At 38.3% G+C, this 20509-nt stretch overlaps 2 protein-coding genes across 2 annotated transcripts; one reads left to right on the top strand and one right to left on the bottom strand.

The window, feature by feature from the left end:
• Window positions 1–7842: 7842 nt before the first annotated feature.
• LOC105045036 (bZIP transcription factor 53) lies at window positions 7843–9329 on the top strand. Its single transcript, XM_010923196.3, has one exon. It carries the CDS (start codon window positions 8661–8663, stop codon window positions 9096–9098), a length of 438 nt encoding a protein of 145 aa, XP_010921498.1. The 5' UTR covers window positions 7843–8660; the 3' UTR covers window positions 9099–9329.
• A 3781-nt stretch (window positions 9330–13110) lies between these two features.
• On the bottom strand, window positions 13111–13880 carry LOC105045035 (calvin cycle protein CP12-1, chloroplastic). Its single transcript, XM_010923195.4, has one exon. It carries the CDS (start codon window positions 13790–13792, stop codon window positions 13406–13408), a length of 387 nt encoding a protein of 128 aa, XP_010921497.1. The 5' UTR covers window positions 13793–13880; the 3' UTR covers window positions 13111–13405.
• Between the last annotated feature and the right edge of the window lie 6629 nt (window positions 13881–20509).

Raw genomic sequence — 20509 nt, 5'->3', positions numbered from 1 at the left:
TTTTAGTCATTTTAATTTTAAATCATTAATTTTTAATAATATTAGATGATATGGATACATATGTAAAAAAATATATTTTATGAGGGTACACATACAGATATCAATTTTGAAAAGATATTTATATAAATTTGAATATTTGAAAAGATATACATGTAAAAATTTTTATAATAATTTAAATAAAAATATAATATAAATTAAGATTATAATTTTTATTTTTTTATTATAATAAAAAAAAAATTCACTGAGATAGATTACACCTATTTGTATTGTTAATTGCTGAAAAAAGAGCCTCAGACGCAAGGGATGAATTGAGCAAGCCCACGTACCATATAGATCCCATCATAATCTTTAATCTCATTGGCACAAAAAAACATGGAAGTAGATATTTGCATATATATATATTTATATATATATATATATTGTTATTCCCTTTTTTTTGTTTTGGTAGAAGGCATATTCGTTATCCCTTTTTACTTGAATACACATGCAGCTTTCAGGTGAATGCCATCCGGACCTAACAATTTCAAGACTGAATTACAAGTCCACAAAGGTGAATTATTGTAGCCTGGCCCTGACAAATTGACAAAAGACTCTTGCCCTTGCATCTTAAAATTAATAGAAAAATAATATGATTACGTTTGCCCTTACGTCATCTTAAGCTACCAAATAAAATTTTAAAATGTATTTTGACAATGACAATTTTAGACCATGAGTAAAGCGTGTTCAATCCACTTTGTTTTATACGAAACCAAACGTCCAGACAAGGTTCTACATGAGAATATTCCATAAGTTATCTTCTAATGCCCACAACCTCTGCCGCCTCCACATCACTGTCTAACCTGGTATTGATAACACCGTTTCAAATAAGATCATTGTCCAAATAATATTAAAAAAATTATTTATAAAATTAATATATATTAAAATTTATTTATAAAATTAATATAAAATCATAAAATATCATTTAAAATAATATTTTTTGAATAAAAAATACTATTTCAAATACCATTTTATGGGTCCACCTCACCTCCTCCCCCATCCTCCGTAGATCAAAAAATAAAAATAAAAATTATCATTTGAAATAGTATTTTCAAAGACGCCATTTTAAATGGCGTTGATTTATGATATATACAAAAAAAAAATGTACTTGCATTCTCCCTTTCTGGCGACGATTCCCCTCTCCGACGGCGACTCCAAGCTCTTCCCCCTCTCCGACGGTGACGAGTTCCTCTTCTCTCTGTACCGATAAGTCTTTCTTCCCTCTTTTCTTTTTTTCTTCCTCCTCTCCCTCTTCCCCTCTTCTCTCCCTCTGTCGGCGGCGGCCGCCCCTACCCCCCGACCCCCGGCCGGCGAGAGCCCCACCCCCTTTGGTCTGGTGGCGGCCGACCCCCCTCCCCCCTTTGCCCCACCCCCCCGGCGGCGGCTACCCCCCCTTTTGGTCCGGCGGCAGCCCCGCACCCCCCCTCCTTGGCCCGACGGCAGCCCCCTGGCGGCGAGCGCCCCCCTTGCCCACCTGCCCCCCCTCTGGCTCGGTGGCACCCTCCCCCACCCCCCTGGCGGTGCCTCCCCCTGGCCCGATGATGGTGCCCCCAGCAGTGATCGCCCCCCCCCCCTTTGGCCTGATGGCGCCCCCCCAGCGGTCCCTCCCCCCCAACGACGGTGCCCCCCTTTGGCCCTCTGCCGGCGGCGGCCGCCCACCCTGGCCCAAGGCCCCCGATTGGCGGCAGCCCCCCCTTCCCCCAACCACCCCCCTTTTGGCCCTCTGTCGGCAGCGGCCCAAGGCCCTCGAGCGGCGATGTGGAAAGCAGAAGGCATGATGTGGAAAGTAGAAGGCATTGGTTGATATTTATGAAAAATGGGAGCCGTCTTATGCAAAATTATCTTATTATATGGCTGCACTCCAACATGCAAACTCCGGTACTATTGTTTCATTGGATTTTTTTCAAACTGCAAATTCTGATGCTTGAATTTTAAATTATATTTTTGGACTTTCAAACCATCCATCTAGGATTTTAGGCACTGCCGTTCTATAATCAGTATTGATGGCACGCACTTGTATGGAATGTTTAAAGGTAAGATGCTAATTGCAACAGGCATTGATGCAGAGAATATGATATTTTTCTTAGCATATGCAATTGTAGATGAGGAGACGGCTACCAATTGAAGTTGGTTTCTTTTTCAGCTCAGAACACATGTCATTAAAGATAGAAATGGAGTATGCTTAATTTCTGACAGGCATCCGGATATATTAAATGCCATTGCAGATAAGTCTATTGGATGGAGTCTGCCACGTGCCTATCACCGATACTGCTTAAGATATATCTGCAGTAATTTTAATATTCATTTTAAAAATGTGCAGCTCAAAAGAGCAGTATGACAAGCAAGAAGAACTCATCAAGTTCGCAAGTTCAACTTTATCATGGGTAGGATCAGAACAGTGAACGAAGAGGCTTGGAGTTGGTTGTTTGAGTTAGAAAAAGAGAAGTGGATATTGGCACATGATGAGGGCTTAAACTATGGTATCTTAACTACAAATATGAAATGCTAACCAGCACCGAGTAACAGCATTCCACCTTCAAAGAGGCATATATGAAATGCTTACGAGGAGAGCAAGTGCATGGTTACGAGATGGAGGAAATTCTCATACCGTTACTTTAACTGAAAGAAAATATTCTTGTGGAAAGTGGAGCATGTACAAATATCCATGTTCGTATGTTTTAGCTGTGTGCTAAGAAATTACTGTACATTTTAATAGATTTGTGGATGATGTATATACAATTACAGCATATATGAATGCTTGAAGTAGCGAGTTTAATTCATTATCACATGAAGATTATTGGATGCATACACGTATATTCAAATCTATTCCTGATCATCATCGTTTGAGACCCAAGCAGAAAGGCAGACCATAGTCAACAAGACTGCAAAATGAGATGGATGATAGGTAAATAGAAGTAAAAATTATTGTGACATTTGTAAGGAATAGGGTCATGATCGTCGCCGTGTCCTAGGATACTTCAACACACTTCAATTTCAAGCAGTGGAAGAAATTAAAGGATCCGAAGATGTATTCTCAATATTATTTTATATATTTTTGTGAGATTGTATTTTCAATATTGTTTTGTATCCAAAGATGAACTGTATTGTGTGTTTAAATTGTATCATGTGACAATATTGTGCTACCAGATATTTACTAGTAATGAATTAGTGACATCATCATTTTCATACATTGAAAATTATATTTCTCATAAAATGAATGGCTATGATATTTCTCATGCTCCAATACACTTGGAATATATATCATTATTTTAGATTCATTAGTGTGTTATGGCTTACGATCCGCAGCATCCAAGCCCTCAAGACAGGAGTATTCTTATATTGTAGGAGCACCATTGGTCACCGACTATTTTAGAGAGCAATGTAAGCATTCCAATCATACTCTTACTATTTTTTTTTTTAAAAAAAATATTAAAGTTATATACGTTATCTAATTATTATATTTTATTGCAGGAGCCCAGACATCTTTGACTACGACGATCCGATGCTGATTTTTGGAGGACAGAGTACATCCCATCTAGAGTGCTAGATTATTTACGATATCTGGGATTCTATGGAGTGTATCGGATTGGTCGCATACAGATAGATGTTGGTCTTATTACTGCCTTGCTTGAGAGATGGCATCCAGAGATACACACATTTCATCTTCCATTCGGTGAGGCGATCATCACATTACAGGATATTAGCATCCTTACTGGACTATCAGTTGATAGCGATTCAGTTACTGGAGTTGATCCCAAGCTTACCATTCCAGAGTGGCAGACTTTATTCTAACGATTGCTAAGATTTGAGCCTGAGGTCTAGTTTTTTGATCATTCATGATTGAGAATAGAGTATTTGGATGATCGTTATCGATATTTTTATATTGGAGATGATGCACCAGAGGAGATGGTGCAGCAGTATGTCAGAGGTCAGGTGCTGCGGTTGCTAGGTGGTGTTCTATTACCTGATACTTCATCGAACAAGATGAAGTTGATATTTTCACCATTATTGGAGGATTTAGAATTCGCTCATAGGCTCAGTTGGGGCAGTGCAGTACTAGCTTGCCTGTACAAGACTATATGTCGGGATTCTTATACTGACCAGAGCGAGATTGATGGTTATCTTGTATTATTACAGGTATATAATTAAAAATTTATATTTTTAATATTTTATTTTAGCTCTGATTGGGTATATCATGTATGATTTTTTTTAAATTTGCAGATTTGGGCATTGAAGAGGATGCCAACTATTAGTCCATTACGGCGATAATTGCTCGAGATACCACCAGAACAGCATGACCCTGATGTCCCATTCAGACTAGACGGACTGTTGGGATATATGTATAAAAATATTACTTCCTTTATTTAAAATTTAGTATTATTTTAAATTCGATAAAATTTATTTAATATAAATACACTGTCAAGCAGATGGAATATTATATTCAATGTTCACCACGTATCGACGAGAGTGACATGTATTTATAGATACCAACTGGATACATTAATTAATATACATAGACGGATAAATTTGATTTATTCATAAATATCATTTTATGATATTCATAATCTATTAAAAATTTAGCTTACTAATTTATTTTTTATTTTAACTCTATCAATTTTTGTGGGAGCCATATACAGATGAGATATTGGTTATATTGCCACACATGTGTATAATTGGACATGACATATAGACTGCTAGTGTGCCACTTATTTATTTTGATGTGGTGGAGTGGCAACTTTCTGATTGTGTGCTGCGGTAGTTTGGCTAGATTCAAAACATCCCAGAGCAGTTTGATACTAGTCAGGGACTTCATCGTATTGATCGATGAGGGAGAGCTCGTATTGACTGGCATATTAGACATGCAGAGTATATCGCCATTTGAAATGCATACGGAGATCACATAATTCACGGTGATCACATTTTGAGAGGTCGTGCATATATCGAGGACTATATGGCTTGATTTTTTAGTATTACAGTGCGAGTTATTGGACAGTCTCGGTATGCAGTTTCAGGATACGAGGGTGAGAGTTCTGCTGTGCATCTTTTGGTATACTTTATATCAATATCTTTACGTCTAATAATTAAGATTGTAAAATATTTTATGTAGTTCTGTTATATCTTTATTTTATTTTTACAGTATATTATTAATTTTATTTTTATTATGTAGACAGATTCTATGTCAGATCTTATGTTGGATACTCATCATACTTTATCTACGACTGATGGGGACAAGCAGATTCGGATACTACGTCAGATGGAGAGATCATATTCGAAAATATTGGTAGCGATTGGTGTTGATTCAGATAGCTGTGCGCCTTGGCATGGAGCAGCAGATGCTCAGATATGAGATATACGCCGTCACCATATATTCCACATATGCCATCACCGCATATTCCGCAGATGCCATCATTACACGTTGCACAGATGCCACCACCTTTTGATCCACAGATGGCAGGACCTTCTTCTTCTATATGTCCCAGATGACATCATCGGATACCAGTTGGCCACATAAGTATAACATTTTTTTTCAGACTCATCCTTATATCCAAATGAGGGTGTCACTTAGCCCGTAGATGCTCCGACTACATCAGTTATTCCTGAGTAGTATGACCAGCAGACATTCACTGATATGAGAGAGGAGCCATCACAGTAGATACAGGAGCAGGAGCGGCCGTTGAGGACCTTCTGAGAAGATCCAAGCGATTACGGCCACCACGACGTCTTTGTGGGACTTAGTACTTTTTAGATTTGTACTTAGTATTTTTGAGATTTTTTTTTGTACACTTGATATTTTTATTCTATTTTATATTATTAATTATTATTTTTATCAGAGATTAGTTTAATTTCAAGTGATCGGATGTTATGCTTTGTGGACATGGATACACATAGTCTCATGTGTCTTAGAAGATTAGGAGAGAAAAAATTATACTAAAAGATCCATAGAAATTATAATGTAAATAATAATAATATGTCAAGTAATTTAATTATATCTCTTGAAATAATCAAAAATAAGCTAAATCAGACAAGTCAGTTGTTTATGAAGGAGGACTATAATAGAATGACATCTGATATTCACACTCTCTCTCCGCTTGTACGCTTGCTTTCATTTGCTCTCTCTCCTCATCTTCTTTCATTGACGGTGTGATACGGTTTTACGTGTGTATCGCGGAGCAGATGGTGAGAGCTTATTTCGATGAAGGAATGATGGGACGTTGTGTCAGACCCAAATCTATTAGGACTACAGCTGGATGCATGGTATTTCGTACTGGCCCAAATCGATCGATACGGCCACTACCGTATCGTATCGATGGGGAACCACAAGGTTCAGGTTGATTTTTTGACAAATGAAATGAACCGGATCGCACCGGCACATTTCGATATGGTACGGGCACGAACTGTTACGTACGGTGCGGCATGGGTTGGTACGGCATCGGTACGGTATGGTGCAGGCACCAACCGCTCGGTATGGTACGATTTGGGTCTGTATAGATTGGTACAGCATCGATACGGATCGTACGGGGATGATACGGATTGGTTTTCTGCTTTTTTTTTTTGGGGCAAATGGTGATTTTTTTTTAGTTTTACGGAGGGAGAGAAGAGGGGGAATAGGGAGAGAAGAGGAGGAAAGAGAGGAGGAGGGAAGAGAGAAGAGGGGGAAGAGGGACTTACTGGCATGGAGAGAAGAGGAGCTCATCGCCATCGGAGAGGGGGAACTTGCAGGTATATTTTTTTTTTTTTATATATATGGATCATAAACGCCATTTGAGATGGCGTCTTTGAAAACGCCATTTCAAATGGTACTTTCAAAAATATTATTTTAAATGATGATTTTTATTTTAATTTTTTTTTGATGGTCCATGAGGGATGGGGGAAGAAGTGATATGGATCCGTAAAATGTCATTTGAAATGATATTTTTTATTCAAAAAAATATTATTTCAAATGATATTTTATAATTTTATATTAATTTTATAAATAAATTTAAAAATATATTAATTTTATAAATATTTTTTTAATATTATTTAGATAACGGACTTGTTCCAACAATGGGCTTCTTTCGAAACCACACCATTGGAAATGTACTTTAAAGCACCAATGAGAAGCTATTTCATCTCTCATGCAACGCTGGCAAATCTCCGGCCAATGAACTCTCTACATTCATTAATTTTGACTACAATACCAATCCCCTAATGTCATATGATAAATAATTTTTTTATCAAAAAAATAAATGATAGCAAATCCAAATAATAATATTATTATTTAATTTTGTAATATTTATATAATAAAATATTTGAATTTTAGAGCATCAATTAGGACATTGGAAGATGGTAAATTTTTTTAAAAAAAAAAAATCTTTTGCCTTCGTCTTGGCTAAAATAAGAATGAGAAATTAACTCATTTCGATCTCCGTCACCAATCTAGACGGACTGATGTCTTAGATTTGGAAAATCTTCATATCCAAGGTAACATATCTCATTAAAAAAAAAAAAAAAAAAAAAAAGTGACATACAAGTAACGTTAGCCTCCATGCTGCTACCAAATGACCGTTGTCATCTCATAACGTTCCTCGGATTTGACCCCGATTCTGGAATACCTGCGGTTTTCGAGGAGTTCCAACGGTATCTGTGAAAATCTAATGGCGCCTTTGACGGTAGGAAGCTTCCAGACGGCTCTCCAAAGCCTCACCGTGACTCGCACCTACCGCGCTGGCTCCCATAAAATATTTAGGGAAAATAATTAAATATATCCAATCTTATTCCCAAAGTGCCCCTCTCCCTGTCTATAAATAGCCCTCCCCTCAATCCAGGCAAACCTTCTTTCGATCGTTTGCTTGCTCCAGTGGTGTTTTGGGTTCTCTTCCAGCTAAGTATTTTTATTCTATTCCTCGTTTTCTTTCCAGTTTCCTTTTATTTTTAGAAAATTTCTGTTCTTTTCTGTTCCATTTCTCGAGGTTATTTTTGGGCTTTCTTTGATTTCTTGGTTCCTTATCCCAACTTTTGAAGGTAAAACCAGAAAGAAGATCCCAACTCTTCTTGTTGGTTTTGGTTTCTGTGTTGATCTCGTCCCCAAAATCAGATCTTTCAAGGTTTACAGAAATCCCCTGTTTCCCTAATCTCATCTTTTCTGGTGGATCTTTTTATCTGGATAAATCTCTGTTCCAAAAATTGTTCTTTTGGAGTCTCTCTTTCGTTGTGGGGAAACACCCAGCTTCCAAAATCTGATCTTGGATAAGATTCCAAGCCCCGTGAAGTATCCACGTTTGAGATCCCCGTTCTTGCTGTATGTTTTGATTCCTGGTGCTGGCTGCATTAGTCTTCCAATAAAAATCCCTTCTTTGCTCGTAGAAACGGGTCTTCTGTTTATAATTTAAAGCTCTGTTCTTGATCTCAATGTTCTCGGGCTTCATTCCCTCGATAGTCTTTCTCTAGCCTATATGAATTTCGCTGCTCTTCGCCGCCGCCTTCGCATCTGCTTCCTCCAGTCCTACTCTGTAGTGTTCCTCTACTGGTTCTACTTCTTCTCATGAAATAGACCTCATTGTTCGATCGGTTCAATTCAAAACAAGCACCAATTTTCCTCCAATTTAGCTTCTACTAACTCCAACTTGATCAAAGAACTCCTTTGAATGAGAATGTCTTCATCGGCCGGCCAGTCTTCCGGTTCCGAAGGCGATCCTCGGCTCGTGACGGATGAGAGGAAGAGGAAGAGGATGCTTTCAAACAGGGAGTCCGCAAGAAGGTCCCGGATGAGGAAGCAGCAGCATCTCAATGATTTGACAAACCAAGCAGCTCAGCTTAGGAATGAGAATGAGCAGGTTGCCATGCAGGTTAATTTGATCACCCAGCAATACCTTGAGCTGGAGTCAGAGAACTCTGTTTTGAGGGCCCAGATGATGGAATTGACTGAGAGGCTGCAATCTCTGAATTCGATGCTCCATATCTTCCAGAAGGTCAGCGGGATGTCGATGGACATACCGGAGATACCGGACCCGCTCCTGAGGCCATGGCTGCTCCCTTGCCCTGCCCAGCCTATCATGGCCTCTGCAGACTTGTTCCAGTTCTGAATCATGAGCTCCTTGAGAGGGGTAGTCTGCTTGGTTTAGACTTCAGGGTTTACTGTATTATGAGTTCAGTGATGTGCTGCATGTGTTTTCTTCTTGGGTCTCAGATGGAGTTATGCCTAATTACTTTGTTTTTGTATGTTTTGTGTTTAATTCACAGTGTGGTGTGGGCTTGTGTTTGATGTAACATTGCCGTTTATGGCATATGGTATTACTGTGGAAATGGTTGTCTGATATGGTGGAAGCATGAGATTGTTATTCATGGTTTGGTTTGAGTCCAAGCATTTGGATGCAATGGGAATTTTGGTCAAATGTGGTAGATCACAATTGCTTCTGAAGCATTTCAAAGGATTTTTTTTTTTTTTTTTTGGTGGTGGTTCAACCCGGTGATGAATTTTGCCTGGATTCCATATTTTCAGCAAGCATTTGTGTACATGATTGTTGCAACTGTTTTCTGCTTATCAATGTGGTTTCAGACGGATGTGCATTCTTTTGTAAACATGGAGAAACCTGATTTCTGATGCACTTTCGCACATGGTTTGATCATTCGAAGGCCAAAGTAATCCTGCCTTCTTGATTCAAGTAAAAACACAGTCAGATACAGTAGTTGATAGACTTCACATGGGTGGATTGGTGATTCATTTGCTAGATATAATCCTCTTTATCAAAATAAACCTTTCATTTGCCGTTGGAAATAATATTTGCTCTCGAGCAAAGTTCCGAAATCTGTTTATTAGTTCTCCAAAACTGGAGGATAAGTCAAAACTTATTATCTTCTTGTAGCTTCTTGTTTAACGTGATGTCAAATTCCTTACTTTGGATTGAAAGGCAGGATTTTGTGGTCTCTTTAACCCTCTCTTAGATACGAAGAATATATCAAAGGAAGGGTGGAAGAGGAAGGATGGAGGAGGAGGAGGAGGAGGAATGGATTTTTCATTTTCTTTCACATATTTGATGATATTTAATATAAAAAAATAAAAAGAAAGATGGATGATATTTTTATAATATATTTATTAAATTATTTTTTGATAAAAATATTATTATTATTAATTAAAAATATTTATTTATAATAAAAAAATAAATAATATATAAATTTTTAATCATTATAATCTATAATTATATAAAATAAAAATATTTAATTAGATTTAATTTAATTTAATAAATAATTTATAAATTAATTATAAATAATTAATTATATATAGTAAATATATAAATCATTAATTAATTTAAAATTTAATTTTAATAATAATTAATATTACATAAATAGTTAATTAAAAATAATAAATAAAAATATAGAAATAGAAGATATTTTAATTATTTAATTATAATTATCAAAATTATATAATAAAAATAAAATAATTATAATAAAATTTAATAGTATATGATTAATCATATATAAATATATAAATAATATAAAAAAATAAAAAAATATTATAATTTTATTAAAAAATTAATGAAGATAATTTTATCAATGCAAAAATATATCCATCAATGTTTTATTCATCTTCATATAAATTAATAGTTCATGATGGATAATTTTTTTTTTGATCTATTTTTTATAATTTTTTGAATCAAATAATGAACGAAGATTATTCATCTTTGTAATCTCATTCATTCATTTTCTCGTGATCCTAATCAAACACAAAGTGCACGGAAAAGATGAGACCATTTGATCCATTACTCTTTTAACATTGTTGTCTCCACGGAAGATATATAAGGCAAATTTCTGTCTTATTTTTCAAACTTTCCAGCTCCCACATGATGTCAAGTTACGGTGCCGCTTTATGCTTTGTTCTGTCCAACGCAAGCTTACAGCTGTGTTCCTGTTGTCGTCCATCTTGCACTTCTATACGCTTGTATTAATGGTGTCTTGAGTCTTCCATCTTAAACTGCTCTATGGATGCCAGCTCAAATCAAACTGGAATGTCTTTTTTTTTTTTCTTTTTGGTGTGTGTGTCATTGGTTCTTATTATAAGAAATATGATGAGAATGCCACCTTTTCCCTTTGAAGCCAAACCTCTCTGCAAAGAAACGCATGCAGGAGAGCGGTGGTAGTGGTAATTACCAAATAAACCAACTTCTGTTTGCTTTGGTTGGTAGGATGCCAGCTTCATTACATTGTAAAGCCTCCTAAACCTCACTAAGCTGCCGATTAATCTGTTTTAACAATTTGTTCTGGGTAAATTCAGCAGCATCGTTTTTGTTAAGGGTGGAATAGAACTTCTGAAACAATTAAACACCGGCCAGGCTTCTTGTATGACCATTGCACCCACATTCTAAATTATTAAACCAAGACAAATCAAATGTAATATGGGCTCAGTATAAGGATTTGAAGTGAAATATAGACAAGTGGATTGGATTCTTGGATGTCATTGAAGAAATTATGTCTAAATTGGCCGATTAGCATGGTTGTAAGCAACATCCAAGTTGAACTTGTGCCTTCATGGTGGCATCCTGTTGGTTAACTTGAGGTTTTGTAGAAACTCATCAAATCAATTAAATAGTCCCAGAAGGACGGCAAAGTCTAAGTATCTATTAAAAGTGCAATCACAATAATTAGCAAGTGCAAGATTAGCCAATAAAACATGCGAGCATCCCAATCCAATATTAGCCTTAAAATCAATACACCTGTCCTACCAAAACAAATTTTTTTGAAAAAAAAAAAAATAGATACACCTTGGGGCATCTTCGTCTTCCTCTGTAAAATATTGCAGAAATGCCCTGACATATCTTGGTAATGGATTCTTTTATACTAAATATGCACAAACTTTTTATGATCATTGCATGCATAAATTGACATGGACTAGTGACATCAGTCTAATAACTCTTCTTTCTTTTCACTCTGATCATGGTTTGCCATTAACAAATATTTACTTGAAGAGATCAAGGCACACCGAGATCTGTCCTCGAAATGCTGTTCAACCATGATGGATATTGAAATTTGGCCTTGGGGAACAAGGCATTGACCATCTAGAGGCCGTGTTAATTATGTTTGCAAACATTTCATGAACTATCTTATATATTAAAACTAGATTTTAACCTGGATGCTGAACTCTAGCATGCAAGAATCTAAAAACGCAAAGTCTGAGCTTGTTTGGCAAAATAATGTATATCAGTTTAGTCAAGATATTTGGTGCATAATGTCAAACACCACAACCAGAATTTTGACCTTGAAGAACAATTAATTCAGTTAAAAGCAGAAAATTTATGCTTTAAAAAATGCAGGGAATTTATAAAAATTCAGAAAGAATTAAAATAACTAAAATTAGAAAACATAATAATTATAGAATACGTAATTCATATCTGAATATGTCTGTTAATATAAATAAAGTGTTACATCGATGAATGATGAACAACTATCAATGACAATCCATACAAATGAGGTCAAGTGCCTAACCCATCACTCTTAGGATATGAAAGATGTGTCTGGGTGGCAGGAACCCCTATGATAGAAATTTAATTCACAAGCTTTTCATAAACTACGCATCGATAATATAAATAAAAATAATCAATTTATCAAGAAAAGGAAGATAGAATAGGTCAATGTCTATTTTAATAGTTCAGAGAATGTTGCCACCATGCTCGCTGCAAGTTCAATTGAAGAAATAGTCACCTTAAATAATAAGAAAGAGCCACATGATGCAGCTTCGTATCCTAATAAAAGGTCCCAAATTAATAAGAAAGACTCAATATCTAAATTTATCTTCAAGATTTCTTAGAAGTTAGAATCCTTTTCTTCTTGGACCAAACTAGATGAGAGATCTTGATCAGACCTCCCAAACCACAAAGTACCCTACTTATTGATTGGGCTGGACATGACCAAAACTGTTACCATAAAACACATATTCCCCGACCTTCAATGTGATCACTTTGCTGTTTCGGTGTTTCCTTAATTTTGCATATAACACCCTGTGTATAACCCATCCAATAATAAAATAATCACACAGTACCTTACCAAAAAGACTGCCAAACGAAATAACCAGAACGTAAGACGCAAAAGTATCTGTCAACAGTGTGCAATAAAATACAACATAGTATTCACTAAATATAGCATGATTCACCAAGTAGAAATCTACCACGATCACCATCATCAATCAATCATTGACCATGCTATGATGCCATGCTATACTGTAATAACAGAGCACGTAAAACATGAAAATTTTCATAGGTAAGAAACTGTTCAACCCTCCATGCAAAGCCACCAATTAAAGATTACATGCACCCTAGCCACCCTCAAGCAAGGCACCAACCCCACTTTCTTCTTCTTTACTATACTAAGGGATGCTTATTTCTTCTTCCTTGCGTGGCCTTCAGTCCTCGTAGGTGCGGCACTCTTCGGTCTCGGGGTTGTCCTTGCAGTAACTCTCCAGCGGGTCGGAGTCCTTGAGCTTGTCGCGTGCATGGCTCGCCGCCGCGCTGAGCTCCTCCACTTCGTCCCATGCTGCTGCGCACTCGCCGCTCGCCGCATCGTCTTCGCATGCCTCCTCCGCCTTCTTTATGCTCTCCGACACCTTCTCCGATATGCGTGGAGGGGTCGGTGAGCTCGCCACAAGCACCACGCGGCGGCCCATCGGTGTCCGGTGGCCAGCGGCCCATGGGAGGATTCTCCCATGGAGTGGTTGTAGCTTGGGGAGCTCTGCCTTCTTGGAGGCAACCTTTGGGGTGGAGAGGCTTACACCGGCCAGAGTGGTTGCCATGGCTATCTCTTGTTATTGGAGGGAGTGTTGGCAGGTGGGACAAACTATGGGATGGTGCAATGAGGGAGGAAGGGGGATTGGACACAAAAGGGAGGCGGTGATAAGCCCTTTTGAGTGGGGGGTGTGCCTTTAGGGACGCACGTTTCTTATCGTTTGGTGGCCAATGGGAGGGTTCCAAGTAAGCACAAGTGTAGATATTTTTTTTATTGAGGGAGATCTATTGGTAAAAGATCATAGGGTGTGACCGTGAACCATCCACATGGAAGAATTTGGGGGCATCAAGCTGTCCACAAACCTGATGTTGGACTTAGCCTTTACTATTCAGATTGCCACAAAGTTGGACTGTATTCTGTTCCAGAATAAGAACAAGGGGATTGGTTTACTCAAAAAGAATAAGGGGATTAGGAATAATTATGCCGCTTACAAGTAATTTCTGATTCCGTTTAGCTGCATTTGGATTGGCTCCAGAGTAGTACAGTCAGTGTTTTTTGTCTACGCAGAAAGAGAGAGCATGAACGAGGATTTAATACCATAAATAGCTGATGATAGCTTTTGCTTGAAATAAATATGCTCTATTGGAGATATCTGGTCAGGATACTAACTTCACAGGACTTTTTCGATGCTACGCGTCCTAACAGAAAGAAAAAAAAAATATAAATAATCAAATATGTGGATCAGCCAAAAAAGACTCATCACCACGACGCATGCAAGCTTCACTATGAGAAAAGAGAAAAAATTACAAGAGAAGATCGTACCCTCAACCCTTGTACATCCAATCTCTTCCTCACAAAAAGCTCTTCCTCATAAAAGCTCTCTTTAGGAAGACCTTCTTGAATCTCTGAAGCGATCGCTGTTCGCTGCCTGACAGTCTGTCCGAAGTATCCTATACTTCTGCTCTCTGTTGGCTGCTGCTGCCCTCTGCTCTACGGTTTCAGTCTCTATCGAACCAAAGCCACGCCCATCGTTATGTTCTCTTTGTTTTGTCAATAGGGGCCTTTAAAGCCCTGAATCCGAGCCGAAATAGGAGCCAAAACTGATGTTGGACTCCTCACGGCACCCGAACAACCTGGGCCCATCAGATCTCACCTACAGCCACCTACAGCTGTTGGATCGTGCATCCGGTTTATGAAAACCCCGATAGACCTTGCAAAATCAGCCCGAAACATCCGTTGGTCCATCGTGGACCGCACAAAATCAAGGAAAAATGCCCACCTGATCCATGCGGGTCCCCATGGACTGTCGGTCCACGCACTGTGCACCCGCCTGGGCTTAGGCCGCGCCCTCGCACATGCCTGCCGAGGCCCAGGTTGTGCATGCCCATGCATCCATGAGCTGGGCCGCGAGCTTACGGCCAGGCCACGGGCGCTCGTGCCGTCGCGGCCTCCGTCACCTCGTGAGTCGTGCCATCTCTTTCGGACTTCTTCCGCGTGTAACTTCTCCATCTGAACTCCATTTGGGCTGATCTTAGGCTCGTTGGACTCTGTTAATCATCGCAGACCTCACTATGGGATTAGTATGGATCGATCTCAAGACATCAAATCCTAACAATCTCCATCTCGACTCGACATTCGATCTTCTCCTAACTTTGAGAGCTTCTGGATTTCTTCACCCCATACCTTGGGGCAATCACCACTGATCATAGATGGACAGACATGGGAGTCGAACCAGATCGTTCGATCCCATCTCTATCATATACTGTATTCCTCCTGACTTGAGACCTGCTTAGGATATCATCTTACGGCAATAGGAATCTCACCCTACGATATCGTCTCTCCTCCTTTCGAGTCTCGCATCTCGTGCCTGATCCACCTTCATCTAGAGCTCCATCTCACTCTGGACTCCTCTGGCTCTTGAAGTTCCACCTCGTATTGGGCTCTCCATCAGGTAGTAATATCTTCTCGTCCTCTTCTGTCCCTCCAGAATAACCCTATCATCATGCAACACCTTTAGGATTTCTCTATCAGCTACCATCCTGTAGTCTCTCAATCCAGTCTGCTCAGTGAGATAAGATTCTGTCTGAAATCGGATATGTATCGGATCTCTCAATCTCCTCACTGTACCATCATATCTCCTCCAGCTAACTATCCTGATGTCTGATCGCACAGCTCGATCATCCGGTAGAAAATAGTTTCCTCACTGCTCTTCAAGAAGTCAAACTATTCTCTTTGCAACATACATGATAGATGCATGTAGAATCTAAAATTCACTACTGAAAAGAAGTAGATACCTCGTCAGATATTTCAGGACATCACCCTCTGACTCACTATTGACCGTCGCTGCAGTAGCTCTCGCCTGATCTCTGAGTTGACAGCAATCTCTGGTAGATACTCCAACTCGTCACATCGATAACATCTGATCTTACTCAAATCTCTCATCTTGGATTGGATCACCTCATTGCGATCTTCTATTGCACATCTACCATCTCCTACTCTTTAGAAACTATCAAAGCTGAGTTGCCGCCACCTGAGCTGAAGCTGGATTCTCCTCCTGAGAACCTCATTCTGAAGAATTGGTAGTGACTTCATCTATCTTGATGGTGCTCTTCCTCACTAGAAGAACAGTCACCAAGACTCATACGAAGAGGAAAGCAATGCTAGCAAGATCATCACCCTGATCTTCTTCTCAACTTTCTTGCCAACGTTGAGGAGATCGATAAGAATCTTCTGAAAGTGACTGAGATGCTCCTGCACGCCTGTCTCTCAATCATTCACAGCTGGTAGAACTGCCTCCAGAGAAAGGTGTTGGTGAAAGATTTCATCATGTACAACTCTTTGAGCTTCGACTACAGCACCATTGGAGAAGTCTTACCAAGCATATGGATCACCATCTATCCGTTAGGTACAAGCAGATCGTACTCACCGTCTGCATCTGGAGCCGTCTCCAATCCTGCACCTCCATGGTAGTCGGCTTCTCCTCATACAAGAGAGAATCGATCAATCCTTACTGGATGAGCACATCCTTCATCCTTGCTTGCCACAAGGAGAAATTGCTCTTTCCATCAAATCTGTTGATCTTCATCTTGATTGATTCTATCTTCTCCATCTTCAATCTTGCTTATCACCATCGCAATCTGCATTCTGATGTCGTCTCGCTATGATATCACTTATTGGGATGTCTGATCAGGACACCACCTTATAGGACCTTTTCGATACCACATATCGCAACAAAAGAAAGAAAAAATAAAATAAAAATAATCAAATACGTGAATAGCCAAAAAAGGCTCACCTCCATGGAGCATGCAAGCTTCACTATGAGAACAGAGAAAAAATTATAAGAGGAGATCATACCGTCAACTCTCATACACCTAAGCTCTCTCTCACAAGAAGTCTTTCTCACAAAAGCTTCTCTTTAGAAAGACCCCTATGAACACTTGAAGTGACTGCTGTCTACTGCCTGACAGTCTGCCTGAAGTATCCTATACTTCTGCTCTCTATTGGCTGCTACTGCCCTTTGCTCTATGGTTTCAATCTCTGTCGAACCAAAGCCATGCCTGTCACTATGTTCTCTCTGTTCTGTCAACAGAGACCTTTAAAGCTTTGAATCCGAGCCGAACTAGGAGTCAAAACTGATGTTGGACTCCTTACAGCACTCAAACAGCTCCTAGGCCCATCAGATCTCACCCGCAGCCATCTATAGCCGTTGGATCACGCATCCGATCCATGAAAATCCTCATAGATTATGAGAAACCAACTTGAAATGTCCGTCGGTCCACCGTGGACCATGCGAAACCAAAAAGAAATGCCCGCCCGATCCATGTGGGTCCCCATGGACCATCGATCCACGCACTGCATGTGGATCGTGTGAGGAATTCGTGTGGGCCGCGCTGTGCACCCACCTGGACCTAGCCGCACCGCGCGCCTGCTCGGGCCTGGGCCACGCACCATGCACGTCCATGCATCTGCGCGCTCACGCCGCCATAGCCTCCACCAGCCTGCCGCCGCCTCCACCGCTCGTGGGTCATGCCACCTCTTTGGGTTTCTTCTGCGCATAACTTCTCTATCTGAATTTCGTTTGGATTGATCTTGGGCTCGTTGGACTCCGTTCGTCGTTGCAGACCTCGCAGTGACTCAATATGAACAGAATCTCGAGACATTAAATCCTAACATGCTAAGTATAAAGGTTTGATTGAAATGATTAGATTTTGCTTATGTAGCTTTTTAAAAATTTTTTGACAACCATAAATTTAAATCCAAGTGCTCGACCTATGTATTCATTAACCAAATGCTACCTAATAGATTTGAAGACTTGAATATACTGAACTTGCACTGACCCAACTGTTTTCTTTTTCTTTTATCATTTTCCTATGGATGGTGGTATTATAAAAATATGGCTACAGAGTAAAATTTCTGTATTCACTTCTATATTTTAGTAGCAATCAATATGAATGAGACGTATACTAAAACTTGAGTTACTGATTGTGTTTTATATTTTCAAATGTCGATGCTATAATGACATTCACATTCATTTGCTTACGACCTTTGTTTTTCCTTTTGCTTGCACTGATATGGAGTAGTCACTGTGTCTAGATTTTAAGAGAGTGCTTGGTTCAGATCGAAATCAGAATCAGAATAGGAATCATAATAGATTGCAATAGGAATCAAAATGGTCAAATCTTCTGAAGTATTTGGTTCATGATTGGAATCGAAATTGAAATGAAAATTTGAGTCCATAAGGGAGAATAAGGATTGAGTTTTAGATAGATTGGACCATTTCTATTTCACCTTAAAATCGAAATCAGAATAGAACTCCTCTAATCAAGTGGCTAGAATGGGAGTCATCCATTTCAATTCTCATTCCAGATCTCAATTCTTCCCAACCAAACACCTCCTAAAAGAAGAATTGTAAAACACAAGAACTAATACAGAAAACCTCTTATGAGTAAAAAGGGAACTAAACAAAAGTAAAACTTGCTTTTAGTGCAAAGGCTAGGTGATTCAAAACATTAACCAAATAAAAAATTATGACCAAAAGCTAAAAGGAAGAAAATATGTTGGTTGTAACCTATGAGGTGGTTGTCATGCAATGCAACCTTAGGCCAAGCATAAGCAAAATTAATGTCCTCATGCTTCATAAATTTGTTAACCATTTGAAATATTCATAGATTGATTATGATCCCACCTTTACTAGAGAAAACGTTCAATAAATGAAAGTTTGTGTGACTCAGCTTTGACGGTGGATGAGATTTATATGAAGAGGTTTTTTATGGCCAAAACTCCTTATAGCAGCTCAAAGTAGTTGAATTTAATCCTTATCAATATTAGCACGCTGAATGCTAATATATGTTCCTATAAACCTCATACATCACTGCCAACTCGAAGAATCATATTCAGCAGCAATTTAACATAAATTCTCTATGCTTCAAGCCTCTACTAAGAGGCCATACTCAAAGTCCAATGATTGCTAAACTTTGGGCTCATGCGTGCATCTGTGCTTATAGCCGATACATTGAATATGGGGGGGGGAGGGGGGTGTGGGATATCATACCAAGCAACAAAATATCATAACATTATTCGAGATATCATAGAATTCATAGAAAGTTATATAAGGCTTATGAAATAATAATAGTCTTTTTTTTATTCCTTGATATCCCAAATAATATATATAACTTTTTGTGTCTTTAGATGATATCCTTTTAGTTATTATAACTTTCTGTGTCTTGAAGGAAAAGATATTTCGTCAAATTTTTTTTTTAAAAAAAAAACTAAACTTCATTAAATATCTGTCCATTATCCTTCAGTGGAGAAAAAATACACTATTTCATCGGATTGGCCATGTAGTGCAAATAATATTACTTCCATAATAGTTCATAAGATGCAAAAGAATGTTCTACCATTATTATGGATGTCATTATTATGATGTTCTATTATTTTTTATGATATCGTGTTGATTGTTATGATGTTTTGTTATTATTTATGACATCCTGGCTAAGTATGAGCAAAATAGAGTAAAAGATGATGCTTAATAGAAAAGGATATTTTTGTTAGGAAAAAATTAAAAAAAAAGAAGTGGAGCTATGTTAAATACTGTCTCATTTTAATTATACTACGTCGCTCACTTTGATGAAGCAGTGCACTTTTTCTCTATCAAAGCACTGGATGAAGAATTTTTGATCACTCAAATCAATTCTAGAGCTCATCATAAGTCAGGCTTAGGTACTAAAAGTTTAGGCCGAGGCCCAACCCATGATTAGCTTTAAATTCAAATAAACCTGTATATCCTGATTATGCAACTGATAAGATTGTGCAATTGGTACCATATAGCTTGTTGCAGAATATTTATGTGGAGTACTATCTTTAGAAATGAAATTATTGCTATCATTGTAAACAAAGTTTGAATCTTTCAATGTGATCCAAATTTTGTTCATGAAATGTATGGCATTTTTTTTCATCTTGTTTTGTTTAAAAAGATTATGGTATCATTAGCTATCATACCATAGAAAAAAATGGGATGAATATAGTGCAACAAGTGCATTGTAAGCTTAACAATGATTTAGTTTTTGTAATTTTTATGATAATAAAAAAATATGCAACGTAGCATGCTAATCCACTTTTCTGAAAAAATGATGGAAGCAAAAAAAAAAATTTACAGAGACACCTCTTAAAGTTTGGTCCTTTTACATTTACATCCAAAAGAAAAAAGTTACAAATACCCCCAAAACTTTCTAAATATTGCAAATAGCCCCAACCATCATTTTCCATCTTAACAGTATCAGCGAAA

Source organism: Elaeis guineensis, chromosome 5 (assembly GCF_000442705.2).
Source record: "Elaeis guineensis isolate ETL-2024a chromosome 5, EG11, whole genome shotgun sequence".
Lineage (NCBI taxonomy): Eukaryota > Viridiplantae > Streptophyta > Magnoliopsida > Arecales > Arecaceae > Elaeis > Elaeis guineensis.
This window is presented reverse-complemented; position numbering and strand designations above follow the sequence as displayed.

Excerpts from the sequence above, each read along its gene's own strand:
- LOC105045036 (XM_010923196.3), top strand. The coding sequence starts at position 8,661 with ATGAGAATGTCTTCATCGGCCGGCCAGTCTTCCGGTTCCGAAGGCGAT.
- LOC105045035 (XM_010923195.4), bottom strand. The coding sequence starts at position 13,792 with ATGGCAACCACTCTGGCCGGTGTAAGCCTCTCCACCCCAAAGGTTGCC.